Source organism: Planococcus citri, chromosome 2, assembly GCF_950023065.1.
Source record: "Planococcus citri chromosome 2, ihPlaCitr1.1, whole genome shotgun sequence".
Lineage (NCBI taxonomy): Eukaryota > Metazoa > Arthropoda > Insecta > Hemiptera > Pseudococcidae > Planococcus > Planococcus citri.
In genome coordinates, this window is record NC_088678.1 from 11,748,066 (window position 1) to 11,770,839 (window position 22,774).

General features: G+C 34.0%; 3 protein-coding genes across 3 annotated transcripts in view; 2 read left to right on the forward strand and 1 right to left on the reverse strand.

Annotated features, from left to right (window-relative positions):
• The first annotated feature begins 389 nt into the window (after positions 1–389).
• Positions 390–7,082, forward strand: LOC135834670 (uncharacterized). The gene is made up of 5 exons (XM_065348613.1): positions 390–612; positions 3,638–3,764; positions 3,885–3,961; positions 4,112–4,235; positions 6,417–7,082. Exons 1-5 carry the CDS (start codon positions 526–528, stop codon positions 6,494–6,496), a joined length of 495 nt encoding a protein of 164 aa, XP_065204685.1. The 5' UTR covers positions 390–525; the 3' UTR covers positions 6,497–7,082.
• A 425-nt stretch (positions 7,083–7,507) lies between these two features.
• Positions 7,508–9,028, forward strand: LOC135834672 (uncharacterized). Its single transcript, XM_065348615.1, has 5 exons — positions 7,508–7,740; positions 7,829–8,015; positions 8,107–8,183; positions 8,281–8,413; positions 8,497–9,028. The coding sequence occupies exons 1-5, from the start codon at positions 7,645–7,647 to the stop codon at positions 8,589–8,591; spliced, it is 588 nt and encodes a 195-aa protein (XP_065204687.1). The 5' UTR covers positions 7,508–7,644; the 3' UTR covers positions 8,592–9,028.
• A 1,863-nt stretch (positions 9,029–10,891) lies between these two features.
• Positions 10,892–22,774, reverse strand: part of LOC135834671 (lachesin-like) — a 33,433-nt gene continuing 21,550 nt past the window's right edge. The window contains exons 4-10 of the mRNA XM_065348614.1: positions 19,039–19,246; positions 18,744–18,899; positions 18,496–18,624; positions 18,270–18,407; positions 18,025–18,174; positions 11,257–11,331; positions 10,892–11,173 (exon numbers count right to left, since the gene is read on the reverse strand). Of these exons, the coding sequence (XP_065204686.1) occupies positions 11,040–11,173; positions 11,257–11,331; positions 18,025–18,174; positions 18,270–18,407; positions 18,496–18,624; positions 18,744–18,899; positions 19,039–19,246 (990 nt within the window). The 3' untranslated portion in view covers positions 10,892–11,039. The remainder of the gene's footprint in view (positions 11,174–11,256; positions 11,332–18,024; positions 18,175–18,269; positions 18,408–18,495; positions 18,625–18,743; positions 18,900–19,038; positions 19,247–22,774) is intronic.

A 22,774-nucleotide genomic window follows, 5' to 3' on the forward strand; every position in this document is an offset into this window, starting at 1 on the left:
AAATAGACACCTCTTACATTGAGGTAGCCTTTATAATAATTAAGAATTCTACACCTGTACAAGTACACAATACATTAATGGAGACTAATTAGTCATACGCGTCGACTAATTTAAATTCACACCACTCTAATTACCACATCATTTGTATGTACCTTATTCAATGAAAGGTACCTGTCATTCGGACATTTGTGACTCCAGATCTTGTTAGATGGTCGATCAATGCGGCAACAGAGCTTCTTCTACACCAACCAACCGCATAAATACTATATTATGTGTAGTATTACGACTGTACAACTCCCTGTCTATATAGATAGGTACCTGCTCCCGCCAAAAAAATGCCGCTACATTGAGTGGGGGACCCAAAAATACGTACTCGAACCAGATAGTATGGTCGATACGCCTGGTCTAATGTTCACCGCTATGTTTATAAACAGTTCACAGGAAGTGGCGAGTACGTTCAACAGGTAGGTTACTCTGCGTGTACGTAGTTTTAGTAGTGTTGATAGTTGATTTTTTGGTGTTAAAATGGGCTTTTCGATACCCCAATTGAGTTCTTCGTGCTGCGGATGCACCCTGAGAACCGGAAGTTTGATTATATTGTGGATTTTTGTGGTAAGTAGATTGTGATTTTTTTAATTTTGTTTCCAAGAAAAGATGTTGGATTTTATATCGTATTTCTTTAATTTTCACTTACCTCGTACAAAAGATTACGTAAAAGTGGTGCAAGTTCTCACACAGTGATTGTGTTTGGTGATTTTTCTGACGATGAGCAATTTTTTGAAAGCAGGCTCAACATCTATGAAAATACATTCCTAATCAGGGAACAGATTAAATTTCAATAAATAAATATAAAGATTTCCATGCAATTTTTGAGCTTTTTTTTCTTCAAAATTTCTTCTCTCTGAAGCTGTCTTAATGAAGGTTTTTTCATTTTATCACTATTTACAAAAATAATTTTCATTCAATCAATTTGAATCGTATGTGGGGTAAACCTAATGAATTTTATTAGAGGATCAGCATTCATCAAATTCGTCGAAAATTGAATAAAATTCTGGAAAATCAGTGAAAACTTTTGAATGAATTGGGAAAAATTTGAGAATGTATTTTATCTCAGATTTCCATCTACTTAACTTGATATTTTTGGTATATTTTTTGATTTTTTTAAAATTATTTTTTCACTCGTGGTTAAATATGTCTCGTGTCAAAACCTTGCTATCGTTTGAGCTGTCCTATCAGTAAGTGAATATCAGTCGAAGGCCAGAGCCTCTCCCCCCTTTCCAAAAAATTCTGAAATGAAAACAAAAATGATAAACTTTATTAAAATTACCAACCTGTTGATATTTCCATTTCACATTTTTAAAATTTTTTGCGATAGGTAGATACTTACTTATTCAAAAAAAAGCAAAGAAATACCAACTTTGGAAAATTATTTGATTTATTTTCACAGCTATTACATTTTTTTAAGAGATTTTTTAAACAGAAAGTAATTTTTTGGTCTGGATAAACAAAAATCAGAACAGCATCCAAAAAATAGGTGCAAGATCTAATCTCCAAGGAAAATTTTAAATCATTTTCTGCTCATGTCAAACTCAATGTTTGGGATTCCAAATTTAAAAAAAAAAAGTTTGACAAGAAATCTGGAAAACATGTTTGAAAATTCGATAATTTTTTTGTCTCCAATTCATCGATTTTTTCCCAAGTCGGGCATAATGTCAGAAAACCAACAAGATATCTTTCCCTCAAATTTTTAAAAGTCTGACTCAATGCCAGAAATTTAACAAGAGTTTTTCCCCAAGTTTTTAAGGGTCTGACACTCGTACACGGGTTTCTTTCAAGTTGAAATTTTGGACCAATGACGAGCCCCCCCCCCCCCCCCCCGACGCCCAAAACATATAAATACCTATCCATGTCCAAATACGTAATCAACCAAAGTTTCAAGTGCTGGATTTCAATTTTTAAATTTTTGGCGAATTTTCAAAAATTCACATTTGGCTCACTTTTGTTAAAAAGTTTAAAATTTGATCAAATCGAGGTAAAAAGTTGAAGTTGAATTTGATTTATGCCCTATTTTCGAGCTCCCAAATCGATTAATGGTGGTTTGATTCGTTTTAGAGCTTCCAGCGGATTTTTAGATTTTCTAGATCCAGAAATTCCGAAAAGGGCTTTATTGATTGAATAAGTGTGCTTCTGTTAGTTCAAATTAATATCTTATCAGCTATCACTTTTTTCTTTCCAAAATTTTTTCAAAGTTCGACAATATACATGCAGATTCTGGAAGGTTTTGAAGCTAACATCGGAATTAAAGCCTGAAAGCCACCATCGAACGATTCAAGTGATAAAAAAAGCAAACCCAACTATCTACGTCAAATTTCAGTTTTTTATGTACATCAATTTTAACTTTTTTTTTGTTTTTTTTTTTCTAAATTGAAAATCAACTTTTATTTGAATTTTTTAAAATTTACTTGAAATCGAAAAATAGAGTTCAGTGCTTGAAAGTTGGCCCAATAGCTGGAAGAAATCTTGAATTTGGACAAATCGAAACAGATTTCGTGCTTCGAAATTGATCAAAAGGGTAGCAAAAGCAAACTGCTTCCTCCCAAGTTTATAGATGCTGAATTCAGTTACCTATTAATACTTGAAAGAGATCTCCAGACCCAGCAAATTATGTTATTACTCAATCAGGTATCAAACACGCCCATAAACAGCTCAAAATTTAGTTGCTGGAGCTTATACGTACCTAGTGGAGGATTCATAAAACGACTTTTTGAATTCAAGCCTCAAAGCATAGGAGAGTTTTGGTAGGTAGATAATTTTACCATCAAAAAATTGAAAATCAACTCCTTCAGTGTCTGAAAATTTGGAGATGAGAGGTTTTGAGGGTTTCTTCAGAATGGAGACTCCAGAGCCACTCGAAACCACCATAAGCTAATTCTGTACTTATCTCAATTTATCAAATACAATTTTTTTTTCGTGGGAAGTGAGCCAAAGAATTTATTTCTTCAATTTTTCGAAAAATGATAAAATGCAATCCAAGTCCTAAAAATTAACCTAGAGATGTATTTTGAATTCTCATTAGATTTTTCTAATCAGTGAGATCCAAGCATTTTTTTTTAATCGATTAGAACATGTATCAACCTCTCCTTATTATGAAAAATATGGCTAATAAATAGGTAATTTGAGGTTTCAGTGAAGAAGAACTTCAGTACATGCGTATACATACGTACTTTTATGGATCGAAAACCAAAAAAATGCACCTATTTTCAAAACAAACGTATTTCAGTGTTCGTTCATGTCTTTAGCTCGTACCTAAAAAAATTATCTTATACGTTATTGTTTTTGTCAACTCAGGTACAGGTGTTGGTGTGGGAACAAGATAAGTTTAACCTACTTTTTTCACAGGTTTCCATGTAAATTTGCATTTTAAAATACAAATTTATGCGCGAAACTGAGAACTGAGATATCTTGTCTAATATTTTCTTCCTCTTTCTACATACTATGTACTTATATACCTAGGTACCTACCTAGTATACTGTCGGGTAAAATGGCCAAAAATCTGTTTTATATAAAAAATATTGATCTCATGAGAAAACGCTTCGATGTCTAATTAATTTCATATTTTATTTATTTTGTTTCGCAGGCGGCGAGTTTATTACAGCTCATCGTTCCTCCTCTACTACCACCACAAGGATCTCCTACCAACTCCACTACTCCTGCTGGAACCAACACTAGTACTCCAGCACCTTCAACAAGTGTATCAGTAGCTCGTAAGTAATTTTATCAGATGTAATGTACATAACACTATACCTATGCCAAATTCTTTTCTATTGTTTAATCATTTATACTTACCTACCTACTTAATAATTATTTGAAATGAAAAATTACAGCTCTGAATGTCTGGAAAGTAATCGTTAGTGTAATAAGCATTGTCGTTGGTGCTATTGGACTTTACGGAGTGTATAAAGTAAGTCAATTTTTGAGTGAAAATCAATAATTTTATGGTGAAGCGGAGCATGAAAAAGAAAAATTCGCGAATTAGCTTACCTACTTACCTATCTACAATCTAACATACAATAAAACATATATACTTACCTATTTCTTTTTTTTTTTACAGGATCTCCACGCGTATTTACTGCCTTTTTTGGTTTGGGAGGGCGTATTCGCATTACAAGAAGCAATAACCACCATCATTGCCAATTTCAATATTGGTGTAATTTTGGGAGAATTGCTCGTATTGTGTAAGTTTTTTATTTGTATTATACCTACTTGAATAGTTTTCGAAGGAGTTTCTTGGCTCGGTAGGTAGGTATAGTGAGAATTCTGTAATCGGTGGTGTTTATGACAGAATAACCAAAGGTGATTCAAAATTACATGTACATATTGTTTCTTATCTTTTGTTTGAAAAGTGGTTTAGATCAAAGGTTATTCTGTAATCAGTGTTTTGAGTATGGTACCCACCTAAATAACTTTTTAAATTTTCCTTGCCAACTTATCACTGACGTCAATATTAATTCAACATTAGAAAAGGTTCAAAGAATGAGTATTAGAGTAGGAAAATGTACATAAATCACTGAACATAGGTAATTTTACGTATTATTATTTTTTTTAAAAATGAAAGCTTTCAATTTTTTCTACATGTTCATAAACTCAAATAAAAGAGAGAGTTAAAGTTTATACTTTTTCTCGTCAATATTTCACAAACATTCGTAAAATTTTTTTTAGAAAGAGGATAAATTTTAAAACCATTTTGAGGGAAAAAATTTTCATCTGATTTTTTTCATCAAACTCTTGATTAATTTAACTAATTTAAAGCCTTTCTATTATTTCTCATAGGGTGAAGCTGAAATTTTCTCGGATTTATTTTCATGTTGACGAAATAATTATGCTTTGACTTCAGGGGCTTCCCATCGAAAGTTCAAGTGGTTTTTCTTTGAGTTTTTTTGCTCAAAGCCCCAAACTTTCAGTTGTTTTTTTAATAGGCTATGTATCCCAATATTATAGGTGCAATTTTAATTTACAAAATGAAATTTTCAATTTCAATTTTTAAACAAAACAAGTTCTTAATACTTTGGTTTTGAGGTGAATTTTCTAAAATTATTTTTTGATCACAAATTCTACGTCGATATCACTTTTGATACCTACTCAATTACCTACGGATTTTAATCAAAATTATTTTCAATCCTCGAATTATTTTTTGACAAGCAGAAAGAAGATATCAACTCCAATTGAGCTGAAATTTGGCTCATAGAAACAACACAATTGTCACTCAGACCTCCGAACAAAATTTGGATTAGTCAAAGTTGATTTTCGATTTTTTGGTAAACTTTTGAAAATGACGAAAAAATCTTATTGGTGGATTAATTCTCCACGAAAAGAATCAAATACAGAGTTAAAAATATGAAAATTGGGTTCTATACTAAAATAGAGCCTCTGAATCGATTGCTACAATTTTCGAGTCAATCTAGAGCCTTCAAAATAGGAGATTGACTTTTTCCCAGAAATATTAAACTGCCTCAGAAGGCATTGTAACCAAATTCGGCAACTGAAAATTTTAATTCTTTCATAAGTTCGATATTCCGAATCGATAAGAACAGGTGAATCAAAATTCAAGGGGACAATAAGTTGGAAAGTAGGTACCAAAGTAGGTAGGTACATCATTTTTGCTAGTTGGAAATCTCTAATTCCAAAAAATTACAAAGTTGTCAATTTTTGCTGTAAATCTCTCGAAATGGTTTCCATCCCTTAAAATCTATCATCGACCACCCCCTCCCCCTCCCTCCAATTAATTGTCAACATTTTCGAGCAGATTGAAAAAATTGACAGTTTCCAAGGGTGAAACAATTCAACATCAAAATTGAAATTTTATCAACAGGAAAATTTTTTCCTTGAAAAATTATTGGAGTTGTGTGATTATAATTCGAGTTAGGTACATCAACATTAATTTTTGAGCCTTTTCAGAATCAGAGATCTTAATTTTGGAATCAGGTTTCAAATTTTTGATGAAAAATTCTTCATTGAAACGAAATGCAAACATACAATTTTATACTTAGTATCTATACCTTTGAATTCCACCACAAAATTTAAATTCATTTTTTTTTTGCCGATGTATTAAGTATACAAATTCCTATTTTACTCAAGGGAATCATTTTTTTTCTCACACTCAAATTCTAAAAAATTATATTTTCTCGGCAATTTTCTCTTATTTCAAATTACAAAATTTTTAATTTTTGACATCGAATACCTATCCTGAGATCAGTTCTTTTGAAGTTTTCAGTATTCAGTTGGTATGCTTTTCTAGAGGTTGATTCTCTAACACACCACTGATGATAATTTCTCTCTCAATTAAGTATACCTACCTAGTAGAAAGACTAAATTAATATGAATGTACATAATCGAGTATTTTATTTTTTAAATTGCAGTGATATTTTTCTACTTCTGGTTGGTGGTATTCAGTCATTATCGAGTCTTGAAAGGATCAGTTCGTCCAATCCAAGCTTGATTTTTCACACAGAAAGTTCTCATATTTTCATGTTTTCTGTTCTATATATTTTTTAAACCTTGAAGCGTTTTTTTTACTATAATGTACCTATATTTTAATGTACCTCTACTACGCTTTATGTGAAAGCTGATACTTCAACATTGTCCACGAGCTGCTTACGTACTTACTTATTTGTACATTCGAAACCTATTTTTTTTTTTACTTTGGTCCCAAAACGGCCAAAACTGATAATGAAATAATTTACGAGTCAGTGTCACATACAATCATAAAACGTACAATAGTTATTAGTTAACGTCCTACATTAATTATCGTGCTGTAACTGTAGTGATATCAGAGGTATGCATGAAATAAATAGTACGAGTATAATCTACATAGAGAGAACAGTTGCTCAGCTATTTTAATCAAACTTTCTTAGGTACTTTAGTTATTGTTATAGTGTGTACTTTCATGGAAGCATTTATCCGTTACAATTTTTATGACCTAACTTGTAGGTAGGCAAAGAAGTATAAAATCAAAAATTTTAAACTATGAATGTCAATTTTGTAATATTTTTATACAATAAATTACAATTTTTCTGTTTTTGTAATTCGCTTGACTTGATGAGAAAATTTTTTTTACGAAAATCAGATTCTTCTTCATTTGGTAGGTAGCTAGATATTTTTTTTGAAAAAAAAATCAAAAATTGGAGAAATTTGGAAGATGTAAAATATTTATTTTAGTAGTAATCACAGAAATGGCAAAAGTCACTACATTGATTTAATTGATCAACCACATCAAATAAGTAGAAAATTGAAGAGTTTAAATTTCTACTCAATGGGTGTTTTACTTATCTACCTACCTACCTACCTACCTACCTACCTAGAATTGATAAAAAAAAAAAGTGAAATCACACCTCATCATATGACGTCTTTGTAAAATGTTCAGTTGAATGAAACATGTCATTCAAAGTATGATCATGGAAAAAGGGGCAAAGGGGTATTTTCCCATCACTTGCAAAACTTATGAGGGGGTTTGCTTATCACGACAACTTCCATGGTCAAGTGACTACACACAATTACTAATTCGTCCATATTGTAATGAGTAATTTCAAAGGTACTTAAAATGGTGTTGTCGTAAAATGCATCGATTTTAATACGAGTAAATTAGAAATGGCGAAAGTTTCATCGAGTATTCCTATATTTAATAGTTTTTTGGGATGTTTTTCTCTGGAAAATGGCACCGTTTTTATTTTATGGGTATCTGTGGTAAGTAACACTCTTCAAATTAATATTTTTGATTCTTGTCGTTCGTTTCATCGTGAAGTATTTGAAATGTGAATCGATTATAAAACAGATAATGGGGCTATTGATGATGTTCCTGCCATCAGGCACAGTAAAAATTGCTGGCAGGACTCCGTCTCCTGAGTTTTGGAAATCGTTATCAGAGACTCAAGATTCATGGACGAGTGTACTGGGTGAGACTGCTAATCTTGTGCCTGAAATCAGAGATCCTGGCATGTTTGAAGCAGAGATAGAAATAGGTGAGAGGATCAAATTCATTTGAGGTGGCAATAAGGTATGGTACACTGATTTCAATACTTATTGATGAGAGCATTAATTTGATATCTTTAGGCAACAACTGGATTAATTTTCCTTTGGGTTTGATAACTATAGCAGTTAGTGGAATGGCATTGTATGGTATATTTGAAGTAAGTTGTATAAATATTTTCAACACAATGACCCCATGCTATAATTATCAGAAACTGGATAGGTATTTATTGCATATTTTCAAACTTTTCCTTTCAGGATAATGATGTTAAATATATATTTCCATATCTTTCATGGATTCTTGCCTGTTTTGTGATCTTCATCATGATAGGATTATTTTCTCCACTAGCACTCGTCATTCTAGGATTTTTATTCGCTTTAATTAGTTTAGGTAAAACTACAACTTTATTATTATTTTTTTTTAAATATTTGAACGATTAATTTGTGTTTTTTTTTTTTTTGTATCCTTAATAGGTTTCTTCATATATTGTTTATTAGTTGTGTACAGTTTTTACACAGTTTCCAGAATGAAAGGTGGTCGATATCAAAAAGCAGCATTAACTGCTTGAAAAACTTACCTACCTATCAAGAAATTTACACCCATCCATTTAATACCTATATTCTCATTTTTATAATACATGACAAGAATAAGTTAAATTATTGGCATTGTTTTTATATCAAATTCATACGATGGTGATGATTTTAAAGATATACCTGTAGTCCTGTATAGATAATTTTATTTGTACTTGTAAAAAATGAACGGTTATATTTACATATCGAAATCAATACCTACACAATTCGTAATAAATCGTACCAATTGCAAAGTTTCCCCAGTTACACATTTGGTTCGGACATGACTACAACGTTTAAAGGTGATTTATGACTCAAACTTTACACAACGGCTATTTGAACTCTTCGTTGTGCTTACGTCTTCATCTTATAGGTTATTTCAGGATACGTTTGTAGTAATTTTTCAAAAAAGTAAAACTATTTTTTTTTGGACAGAACAAGTCCCTTGTTGAGATTTTAAACAACGAGTAAAATTTTCAACGAAGTAAGCCCGCTGTCCGAAAATATATTCACTTTTCTATTGCATAAAAACATCAATATTTTTTCAATTTATTTCACAATTTGAAAAACTACATTGTAGGTACCCTATGGGCATTTAGTAGTCCGTTTTTTTAAAACGCCCGTAAACGGACGACTATCTGGCACCCTATGGGCATTTAGTAGTCCGTTTTTTTAAAACGCCCGTAAACGGACGACTATCTGGCAGTAAAAAATTGTGAGCTGACGGCCGCAACATTTTGACGCTAATCTGGCCGCTTTAGCGTCAAAATTTTGCGGCCGTCAGCCCGCAATTTTTACTGCCAGATAGTCGTCCGTTTACGGGCGTTTACTGCAAACGCGCAGTCTGCCGTTCACTTTCAAATACGTTTGACCGTTGAAATTTGAATTTTTCGAAGTGTGATGAGTTTAGTGATAGAGCTGCGTGAATTTGATTTTCATCTTCTCAGTATTTGAAATTTACTTGTTGAAGATGAAAATTAACTTCACCACAAGCTTTCTTATCACACAACACACATCACATCTCGGATAATTCAATTTCTCCGGACAAACGCGTTGAAAGCAAGATGAAACAATAGGTAATTTTGGGTGAACTGCGACAGGTTTGTCTACATTGTGATGAGAGCAAAGTGCACACTTCACACAACATGTAACTTGAGCAGCTCACCTATGCAGGTCACCCAAAATCACCTAATATCAGTAAATGAACACTTAAAAGGTCAAAACTGAACAACCACTGCAAAGAAACACATTGAACCGCGAATTCACGAGTTATGAAAACATTCGAATTCGAACTAAAAAAACAACAATAATACGTATATAATATTACGCGAACTCCGAACCTCCGAACCCAAGCACTACACACTACACAGCCACACTCGTACATTGCACTGAAAATTCGCGAGTTAGGTACCTATGCAAACAATTTTTGAACTAAAAACACGAAAATATAATGCGAAATAAATCCTGAACAATATACAATAACACGTGAACAACAAAAAAACCACACTATTTTTCACTACACATCATAGGGCACTTTAAACAAAACTTGAACTCATGTACTCATACCAGTCAAAATACATCACCCAGACACAAACGAACTGAAACAGTGAATCGGACGAAGAAAGCCGTTGACGAAAGCTAATCATTTGTAAACTAGAGACCAGACGCAAATCTCCACGTTAGAAGTGTGCATTATCAGTAGATAACTACTGACAAGCCATATTCCTGGAAATCAATGGGTATATACATGCAGATCGTTTCATTTGATAAGTTGAACGGATGTATGGCCGTAGGCGAGTTTCCTAGAAATTTGGTACTACAGACGTCTTTATCAGAAACACCAGACAAATCTTCGGCATTGCGGCCAATAATTGCAAAGACGGCAGGTTTTTTGAAAAACGGTTGTAGGGACGCAACATTTCGAGCCCGCTTTCTCAATTCAACTGCCGCTTTGACGTTTTCGTCCATGATGCCGCACAATTTGTTGGCGCTTCTGAAAAAACGGCCGCATCTCCGATTTATTTTGCCCATAGGGTATGTTATTTCTCATTTCAGTATAAACAATATTTACATCATAGGATAGATAGGTAGTATGTAATGCAAATTTTATATTGTTTTTTATGTTTTGATTTTGGCCATTATTTTTTTGAATTTTAATATCCATAATAAGGTAGGTATTTATTTACACTTGAAAGTTTAGAATTTTTTCTGAACCAAATACCTACTCAACAACACATTTTTCTAGGTAGGTAATATTAGTTTTAAAAAAACAAAATTTATAGAAAAAAGAAATAAAAAATTCCATTTACTTAATATTTATAGGATTCTATTACGAGTAGGTACCTATCTAGAAATATCAATGTTGGTTTAAATTTAGAAAATGGTAACATTGATTGCAAATCATCATATTTTTATAGAAAAATTATGATTTTTCAAATAAATTATTCTCAATTTTTAAAATACCTTCTCGATAATTTGTACAATTTGCCAATGATGCAAAGTAAAGATGCAGCGATCGTATCTAATCCACATTTTGATGCCCTTGATGTACTGTTCAGTGAAATTATTTGGTTTGAAAGATCTGTAAGTAGGTACATATAAACATGACGTTATAAAATACAAATTAAGCATTTAAAATTCTAATCTTTTAAATTTGTTTTTTACCTTCAGTAATTTTAGTAATATTATCCGAAGATGATAGTGAAAGCTTCCAGTCAGTTTCTAGTGGTTTGGTTACCTCTATAAAATAAAAATATCAGATTGATGAATCATTTCTATGCGAAAAAAAAAAACATAAGTACATAACTCATCTTTATTAGTTGAATATTTTGAAATTTGCAAAAATGAGCATTAAACTACCTCTTTATCCACTGCAGGGATATTAAGTCACAGACACTGGTTTTAAACAGTGTCTGTCACTACCACTGATTTTAAACAGTGTCTGTCACTACCACTGGTTTTAAACAGGGTGTGTCAATACCACTGGTTTTAAACAGTGTACGTGTCACTACCACTGGTTTTAAACAGTATCTGTCACCACCACTGGTTATAAACAGTGTCTGTCACTACCACTGGTTTTAAACAGTGTCTGTCACTACCACTGCTTTTAATCAGTGTATGTCACAAACACTGGTTTTAAACAGTGTCTGCCACAAATACTGGTTTTGAACAGTGTGTGTCATTACTACTGGTTTTAAACAGTGTCTGTCACTACCACTGCTTTTAATCAGTGTCTGTCACTAACACTGGTTTTAAACAGTGTCTGTCACTACCACTGCTTTTAATCAGTGTATGTCACAAACACTGGTTTTAAAGTGTGTCTGTCACAAACACTGGTTTTAAACAGTGTCTGTCACAAACACTGGTTTTGAACAGTGTCTGTCACTACCACTGGTTATAAACAGTGTCTGTCACTACCACTGGTTTTAAGCTGTGTGTGTCACGAACACTGGTTTTAAACAGTGTCTGCCACAAATACTGGTTTTGAACAGTGTGTGTCATTACTACTGGTTTTAAACAGTGTCTGTCACTACCACTGCTTTTAATCAGTGTCTGTCACTAACACTGGTTTTAAACAGTGTCTGTCACTACCACTGCTTTTAATCAGTGTATGTCACAAACACTGGTTTTAAAGTGTGTCTGTCACAAACACTGGTTTTAAACAGTGTCTGTCACAAACACTGGTTTTGAACAGTGTCTGTCACTACCACTGGTTATAAACAGTGTCTGTCACTACCACTGGTTTTAAACAGTGTCTGTCACTACCACTGGTTTTAAACAGTGTCTGTCACTACCACTGGTTTTAAACAGTGTCTGTCACTACCACTGCTTTTAAACAGTGTCTGTCACTACCACTGCTTTTAATCAGTGTATGTCACAAACACTGGTTTTAAAGTGTGTCTGTCACAAACACTGGTTTTAAACAGTGTCTGTCACAAACACTGGTTTTGAACAGTGTCTGTCACTACCACTGGTTATAAACAGTGTCTGTCACTACCACTGGTTTTAAGCTGTGTGTGTCACGAACACTTGTTTTAAACAGTGTCTGTCACAAATACTGGTTTTGAACAGTGTGTGTCACTACCACTGGTTTCAAACAGTGTCTGTCACTACCACTGCTTTTAATCAGTGTCTGTCACTACCACTGGTTTTAAACAGTGTCTGTCGCTACCACTGGTTTTAAACAGTGTCTGTCACAAACACTGGTTTTAAACAGTGTCTGTCACTACCACTGGTTTTAAACAGTGTCTGTCACTACCACTGGTTTTAAACAGTGTCTGTCACTACCACTGGTTTTAAACAGTGTCTGTCACTACCACTGCTTTTAAACAGTGTCTGTCACTACCACTGCTTTTAATCAGTGTATGTCACAAACACTGGTTTTAAAGTGTGTCTGTCACAAACACTGGTTTTAAACAGTGTCTGTCACAAACACTGGTTTTGAACAGTGTCTGTCACTACCACTGGTTATAAACAGTGTCTGTCACTACCACTGGTTTTAAACAGTGTCTGTCACTACCACTGATTTTAAACAGTGTCTGTCACTACCACTGGTTTTAAACAGTGTCTGTCACTACCACTGGTTTTAAACAGTGTCTGTCACTACCACTGCTTTTAAACAGTGTCTGTCACTACCACTGCTTTTAATCAGTGTATGTCACAAACACTGGTTTTAAAGTGTGTCTGTCACAAACACTGGTTTTAAACAGTGTCTGTCACAAACACTGGTTTTGAACAGTGTCTGTCACTACCACTGGTTATAAACAGTGTCTGTCACTACCACTGGTTTTAAGCTGTGTGTGTCACGAACACTTGTTTTAAACAGTGTCTGTCACAAATACTGGTTTTGAACAGTGTGTGTCACTACCACTGGTTTCAAACAGTGTCTGTCACTACCACTGCTTTTAATCAGTGTATGTCACAAACACTGGTTTTAAACAGTGTCTGTCACTACCACTGGTTTTAAACAGTGTCTGTCGCTACCACTGGTTTTAAACAGTGTCTGTCACAAACACTGGTTTTAAACAGTGTCTGTCACTACCACTGGTTTTAAACAGTGTCTGTCACTACCACTGGTTTTAAACAGTGTCTGTCACTACCACTGGTTTTAAACAGTGTCTGTCACTACCACTGCTTTTAATCAGTGTATGTCACAAACACTGGTTTTAAACAGTGTCTGTCACTACCACTGGTTTTAAACAGTGTCTGTTACTACCACTGGTTTTAAACAGGGTGTGTCAGTACCACTGGTTTCAAGTGTCTGTCACTACCAATGCTTTTAATCAGTGTATGTCACAAACACTGCTTTTAATCAGTGTATGTCACAAACACTGGTTTTAAACTGTGTCTGTCACTACCACTGGTTTTAAACAGTGTCTGTCACTACCACTGGTTTTAAACAGTGTCTGTCACAAACACTGGTTTTAAACAGTGTCTGTCACAAACACTGGTTTTAAACAGTGTCTGTCACTACAACTGGTTTTAAACAGTGTCTGTCACTCCCACTGATTTTAAACAGTGTATGTCACAAACACTGGTTTTAAACAGTGTACGTGTCACTACCATTGGTTTTAAACAGTGTCTGTCACTACAACTGGTTTTAAACAGTGTCTGTCACTACCACTGGTTTTAAACAGTGTCTGTCACAACCACTGGTTATAAACAGTGTCTGTCACTACCACTGGTTTTAAACAGTGTATATCACTACCACTGGTTCTAAACAGTGTGTGTCACTACCACTGGTTCTAAACAGTGTCTGTCACTGTCACTACCACTGGTTTTAAACAGTGTCTGTCACAAATACTGGTTTTGAACAGTGTGTGTCACTACCACTGGTTTTAAACAGTGTCTGTCACTACCACTGCTTTTAATCAGTGTATGTCACAAACACTGGTTTTAAGCTGTGTGTGTCACGAACATTTGTTTTAAACAGTGTCTGTCACAAATACTGGTTTTGAACAGTGTGTGTCACTACCACTGGTTTTAAACAGTGTCTGTCACTACCACTGCTTTTAATCAGTGTATGTCACAAACACTGGTTTTAAACAGTGTCTGTCACTACCACTGGTTTTAAACAGTGTCTGTCGCTACCACTGGTTTTAAACAGTGTCTGTCACAAACACTGGTTTTAAACAGTGTCTGTCGCTACCACTGGTTTTAAACAGTGTCTGTCACAAACACTGGTTTTAAACAGTGTCTGTCACAAACACTGGTTTTAAACAGTGTGTAGTTATAGACACTGTGTAAAACCAGTGGTAGTGACACACACTGTTCAAGAACAGTAATGACAGACAAGTGTTTGTGACAGACAATGCTCAAAACCAGTGTTTGTGACATACGCTGTTTAAAACCAGTGGTAGTGACAGATTGATACCGTTTATAACTAATGATAGTGGCAGAACCAGTGGTAGTGACAGACCAGTGTTTGTGATAGACACAGTTTAAAACCAGTGTTTGTGACTTAAGGATGCAGAAGTTCACTTTTTTTAGTCTTTTGACGATGAATTGGTACTTAATTGAATCCAAACCATTCCCACTTATATACATTTTAAAGGATCGTTTCAACTTTTCGAGTTTTTACAAACCACAAATCGAAAATTTTTATCAAATCTTATCAATGCACAACTACTAGAATAAAAAACGATCCAAGTTACCTCAATTTCATTCATGTTTTATTGAAGTTAAGAATTCTTGATCAATTGCCAAAATTTCATTGCTCACTTTTTAAAAGTGATATTAATTAATTTAGATAAAATCTGTTTGCAGGAGTATTGAATAAACTAAGCTGAAATTTGGCACACTGAAAGAGCATGTCACCCAAACCTCATGACATGAACCAATTTTAAGCTGCGAAGTTGAATTTTCGATTTTTGAAAACGGTGGAAATAACCTGATGGTAATAATTGTCAACAAAATGAGCAAACATAGAGATAAAAATCTGGAACTCGTTTGACATCATTTTCCAGCCGAACAAGAGCTTCCAACAAAAGTTGGCCTCTCTCTAGCAACTTCAAATCACTCCAAAAAGCGTTGTAGAGTCAACTTCTACAGCTGAATATTTTATCTTTATCAGAAGTCCTATATTCCGAATACCTACATTAAGTATTACTGGTTTTAATCGAGTTGACGAGTTGAAAAGTGTATTTTTTCACAAGTTGAAAAATCTCAAAATTTCTAAAAATTCTAAAATCATCAATTTGACCACAAATTGTTCGAAACCTCATCAATCTCCTGAAGCTGAACCTCTCACAAACTGATTTCCACCATTTTTGGACTGATCTGGAGCCTCCAGCAAAATCTGACTTTTCTCCAGCAACTTCAAATCGCTCACAATGCTGCACCAAACACGATAGAACGATAATTTCCATCCACACACCATTTTTTTGATGCTGTAAAAAAGTATTTTTGAGTCTGCCATGATGGGGGGGGGGAGGGGAATCAGTCAACTTTTGGAGGTAGATGAAGCTTTGAGAATACTTATGTATTATAAATTTACATTTTTTTTTTTTTTTTTTTTTTTTAATAGAATTTGGGATTTTTTAACTTGTGGAAAAATCCGCTTTTCAACTCGTTATTTCTGATTTTCGATTCATCGACACCAATCGATTTGGAATATCGAATTTACGATGTAATTAAATGTTAGCTGCTGAAGTTGATTACCAAGCCTTTTGGAGTGATTTAAAATATTTCTGGAGAAAGTTCAACTTTTGCTAGAGACTTCAGATCGATCTAAAAATGTTAGAAATCAATTCGAGTGGTCGACTTGTGAGGAAAGGTGAAGTCTTACGCAATTTATTCCAAAAATTGGTGCTTCTGGAATTTTTTTGAAAATTTGGGATTTTTCAACTTTAAAAAAAATACTTTTTTCAACTCGTCACCTCAAATTTTCGATTTATCGGCACCAATTGATTTGGAATATCAAACTTATGAAAGGATTACATTTTCAGCTGCCGAAGTTTATTACCTACAAGACTTTCTGGAGCAATTTAAAATTGCTGGAGAAAAGTCAACTTTTGCTGGAGGCTCCAGATCGATTTAAAAACGAGTGGTCGACCTTACAGGGTAGATGAAGTTTTGAGCAATTTATTGCAAAAATAGCCGATTCTCGAATTTTTTTAAAAATTGAGATTCTAAACTTTTTTTTAAAAAAATACTTTTTTCAAATCGTCACCTCAAATTTTCAATTTATCGTCACTAATCGATTTGGAATATCAAACTTATGATTGTATTACATTTTCAGCTGCCAAAGTTCTTTACCTACAACACTTTCTGGAGCAGTTCAAAATTGCTGGAAATAAGTCAACTTTTGCTGGAGGCTCTAGATCGATTTAAAAACTATGGTGATCGATTCGAGTGGTCGACTTTACAGGGTAGATGAAATTTTAAGCAATTTATTGCAAAAATTTGAATTCTGGAATTTGTTGAAAATTTTTGTAAAAAATCGTCACCTCAAATTTTTATTTATCAGCACTAATTGATTTGGAATACCGAACTTGTGATGGGATTACGTTTTCAGCTTCCGAAATTGATTACAACACCTTTATAGGGGTGGTTTTAAAATTGCTGGAGAAAAATAAACTTTTGCTGGAGGCTCCAGTTCTTTCTAAAAATGGTAAATGTTCATCTTTAGGAAAATAAAAGTGAAAATTAGGAGCCGTTGGTCTCAATTTTTTGTTCAAAAAAAAGTATCTGAGGACATCTTTATACCTTTTGATGGCCCTTCGTTTACTCAAGCAATTTTTTTTACTCGCGAAGAGGGAGGAGTCGAGCTTGAAACCAATAATACCTACTCTTTTATGCAAAATTTTAAAATTGACCCAAAATCGAAAGAATTGAAGAAAGCTTAGTACCATTAAGCTTTTCTATCTATTGCACCTACCTATTCCCATCTTACTGAAAAGACAAAAAATTTTTGGGCTCCTAAAAAATTCATTGATATTGAAATCATGTAAAAAATTTTGTACTATGTTTGTGCATGTCTCTCCCCCCCCCCCTCCACAAACCAACATTTTAGGAGCTACAGCTCATTTTTTAATCATTGGCGAAATTTTTGAAAATTAAAAAAAATTAAAAAAAAACTAAGTACATATTTTAAGGAGGATTTTGAAACCTTTTCCTAAAATATAATTTAAACTCCCACACATAAAAAACTACTAGTTTTGGGTCATTCTGGAGCCTCCGGCAATTTTTCAATTTTCTCCAGAAAATTCAAATCACTCTGGAGGGACCAAAAATAAAATTAAGAACCTTAACTTTGATCAGTGTTGATTGAGTACCCTCTCTATACCATTTTACGAGGGGCTTCATGCAAAATTCCAGGAGTGCCTTAAAAAGTTAATTTTTGAACTCACATTCCTGATGCTGAACAAATATGAAGAATCTGTATCGTCTTTGCATAAGCCAAAATAATGCCTAATGACCAATTATATTTACCATATAGTTTAATCACACCATCGGTGTTTCCCAAAGGATTGATCGAAACACAAGTGTAAGTGCCATAATCTTCTGGTTGAACTTTATGAATGGTCATCATCATGTTTGTTGTGTACATATCGTGTTTGTATGCTATTTCATACCTTTCACCTAAAAATACAAATAATGTAAAATTAATTATTTTTCAATTCAAGATTGATGGATAAATTTCATCAACAGCATTTTAACTAGCTACCTAGACTTACCTGGTATTATCATTTCACCCGTTCCTCTAGTCCAGTAATTGATTGATTTAGGATAAGCTTCCGAAATACACAACAGGGTAACTTTCTGGCTCAATGTGGCTCCAACTAATTGATTTGGCACATGAAGAATCGGTGGAACTGGACAAAAAATACGAATAATTGACAATATGAGTACAGGGTGAAAATTTCACACCCAGCCTTTATTTCTATAATAAAAAATACTCACAATGGACGGTTAAACTAATCTTTTTATTAAATGGAGGGGGTATGCCATTTTGAGCAATGCAGTAATACGTTCCCATATGCAATCTGCTGATCTTATTGAAATGCAGCTTTTCTCCATCGACTACATTCACTGCAATCAGATGCAATTTAAAGGAAGCCATATCAATCAATTTCAAAATTCACTAGTACATAGATAAAGTTTGGTACCTATATTTAATATGAACATAAGCATTTGACAGATACTCGTACCTTTTTCTCCATTATAATTAAAATCATTTCCATCTCCTCGTCTCCACATAACATAGGGTTCAGGGTAACCGGTAGCTTTGCATTGTAAAACAACATCGTTCAACTCTCTGACCACCATATCACTGCTGGTTTCATCTTCGATGATTTTAGGTGGCACTGTGTAAGTAAGTAGATGCAAATTAATGTAATTATACACCATAGAAAACCTAATCTTCCAAGTTCCAATCACACAAGAAATTAATAGGTAGTCGAGTATAAACTTAAGGAATATTCAATTGCAGCTGGGTATATTTACCTAACACTTGCAAATACACAGACTGACTAATTACAGGTTCGGTATTGATTTGACACATATACCATCCTCTATCATCTTCTTTGACTTCTCGTATATGCAGATACCAAGACCGATGATCATTATACGATAATGATATTCTCGAATCTTTTGCGATGACAGATTGATGCATCGTCAGTACCATTTCCGTTTTCACTTTGGCCCACGTAACCTTGAAAAAATCGTGTTATTATAATTTATATCATTCTACGATGTACTACTCTAATACTATACTCATTCGTATTACGCAATTTAATCAAAATTCCACAAAATAGCACAATGTTCCATGCGGAAAAATACACCCGCAGCTGTGTTTATCTAATTTCGCATTCGTCCAATTTGCAAACAAATAGCGTTAATTCGTTGCTGGTATAAAGTTTTATTCTCATCGGTGAATTGAGGGGGTAAAGTGCTGCAAAATCTATACCCCAACGAAATATTCGCAGATAATACCCGATTCGATGGTTTAACTTTATCCCGAAAGACATCCACTCTCCTCTAACTAATACGACGATTTAAAAACAGATTAAATTTCATGTTTAATTAAGACATGGTGTAGGGTGATTGAATTTATATATACTTCCTTGAATAAATACCCGAGTATTGATGCTCGCTCGTATTTATCGAGTCGTGTATCGAAAATATCACCAATTGGGAGACATAAAGGAGAACGGAATATATGGTAGCGAATTTTCGCAATGTTTTTCTTCGTTATATTTTCCTTCGGAAACGAACGAGTGAGTAACTTTTCGAATGAGGTGTTGGTTTGGTTGCAGTTCGAAACAGAACTGAGGGGTTTATTCAATGCGTTTTTTCGAGTTATTTTATCATTTCTGGTTTTTGTGTCTTTTGAGATTTGGGAATCACTCAAGACGTCTGCTTCCACTCTGAATGGACCCCGATTTTTGAATAAAATATGGTATTATGAACCCTCCCCCGGCCCCCCTATGCAAAATTTCAGCTGCCCAAACTAGTTTTTCAATTTTTTTTCAATTTTTAAAAATCTCAAATCTACGGTTTTCGAGGATTTGTTTTTTTCTATTTAAAAAAAAAAAAATGTTATGTATCTATAGAAATTAGCTCCATTGTAGATTAACTCGTCAATCACATCAGATCAAAAACTATCCACAATTCAATTTTTGGTTAAAAAAATTAATTTCCACGCTTTCTGAAAAAAGTTTGAAATTCTGGAGAAATAAAAAATCATGACGAAGACTCCAAAATAGCTCAAAATGGTAAAATTTCCTCACGCTGATTAAGAAAAAACTGGAGGTGTCAACCTGGAAATTGTCTTAAATAGAATAAATTTATTATTAAAAAGTCTAGAATTAAGTTACAACTCGGTTTTTAGTTGCCCAAATTGATTTCCAATCCTTTTGAAGAAATTCAAAAATCTTGGAAAAATTGAAAATCATGCTGGAGGCTTCAGAATAATGACCTGAGATAAAGAAATTTGGTTCGAGAGAGTTTAATATCATTAGTTTTAGGAGTAAACAAATTACATTTTTTTGATGGGTAAAAGTAGGTTTTTTCTTTCTTTTTTTTAAAAAAAAAAATTAATAATGAAATAATTTATTGTAACAGGAATTCCTAAAAATGGACAATTTTGAATTTTTAAAAATTCACCATACCTACGTGAATCGAAAAATCAAGTAAGAAAGCTAAAATTTTGGTCATGAAGATTTCAGTCCATGAGAAATATGGGAGGGGAAGGACGTTAAGGAAGGGGGTTTCAATGGAGCAGATGGAATTCAGAGAGAAGCTGTTTGCTCAGTTTTGAATAATGTGAGAATATAAAAAAATTTAAAATCACACATTATAAACTTTATAAGTCCAAAATAGAATCTCAGTATCCTCTACGCCTTTCCGCCCAATTTTGGTTAAATTTTGAAAAAATAAATAAAATCATGACATGTCATTAATTTTTATGTTTCTGATAGGGCTGATTTCAAATTTTGATTACCCACTTTTTTGATACAGAGTCCCTAAGCAGCAGAACTTGCTCCCCTCCCATTTTTTTGAAGGTGACTCTGGTCTATGCCTCGTTGGATTTTCAAAGCTGCAGATTATGAATTTTTTTTTCAATCGAGGAATCGGTCAATTTGTTTGCGAATGATATTCATCAAAAAATGAGTAAATAAATCGATTCGTTCGCGAACGATTCATCAAAAATTGAGCAAAAGAATCGATTCGTTTACGAACGAGTCACTTATACGAATCAATTCGTTCGCAAACGAGTCACTTATACGAACCAATTCGTTCGCGAACGATTCATCGAAAGTTGAGCAAAAGAATCGATTCGTTTACGAACGAGTCACTCATATGAATCAATTCGTTCGCGAACGATTCATCAAAAATTGAGTAAATGAATCTATTATTTCGAAAACGAGTCACTTCTACGAATCGATTCGTTCGCGAACGGTTCATCGAAAATTGAGTAAATGAATCGATTCGTTTACGAACGAGTCACTCATATGAATCAATTCGTTCGCGAATGATTCATCAAAAATTGAGTAAATGAATCTATTCTTTCGAAAACGAGTCACTTATACGAATCGATTCGTTCGCGAATGATTCATCAAAAATTGAGTAAATTAATCGATTCGTTCACGAACGAGTCACTCATATGAATCAATTCGTTCGCGAACGAGTCACTTATACGAATTGATTCGTTCGCGAACGAGTCACTTATACGAATCGATTCGTTCGCAAACGAGTCACTTATACGAACCAATTCGTTCGGGAACGAGTCACTTATACGAATCGATTCGTTTACGAACGAGTCACCTCATATGAATCAATTCGTTCGCGAATGATTCATCAAAAATTGAGTAAATGAATCTATTCTTTCGAAAACGAGTCACGTATACGAGTTGATTCGTTCGCGAACGGTTCATCAAAAATTGAGTAAATGAATCGATTCGTTTACGAACGAGTCACTCATATGAATCAATTCGTTCGCGAACGAGTCACTTATACGAATCGATTCGTTTGCAAACGATTCACTTATACGAACCAATTCGTTCGCGAACGAGTCACTTATACGAATCGATTCGTTCGCGAACGATTCATCAAAAATTGAGCAAAAAAATCGATTCGTTTACGAACGAGTCACTCATACGAATCAATTCGATCGCGAATGATTCATCAAAAATTGAGTAAATGAATCTATTCATTCGCGAACGAGTCACTTATACGAATCGATTCGTTCGCGAATGATTCATCCAAAATTGAGCAAAAGAATCGATTCGTTTACGAACGAGTCACTCATATGAATCAATTCGATCGCGAATGATTCATCAAAAATTGAGTAAAGGAATCGATTCGTTTACGAACGAGTCACTCATATGAATCAATTCGTTCGCGAACGAGTCACTTATACGAATCGATTCGTTCGCGAACGGTTCATCAAAAATTTAGCAAATGAATCGATTCGTTAACGAACGAGTCACTCATATGAATCAATTCGTTCGCGAATGATTCATCAAAAATTGAGTAAATGAATCAATTCGTTCGCGAACGAGTCACTTACACGAATCAATTCGTTCGCGAATGAATCAGTTACTATTGACTAACTCGTTCGCGAGTGATTCACCTGGAAATCAATCGGCTTGTTCAATCGCCAATCGGTTGTGAATGATTTGATTCGATTCGATTCGATTCACTTCGCTTGAAAACAGATCAATTCCTATACAATAGT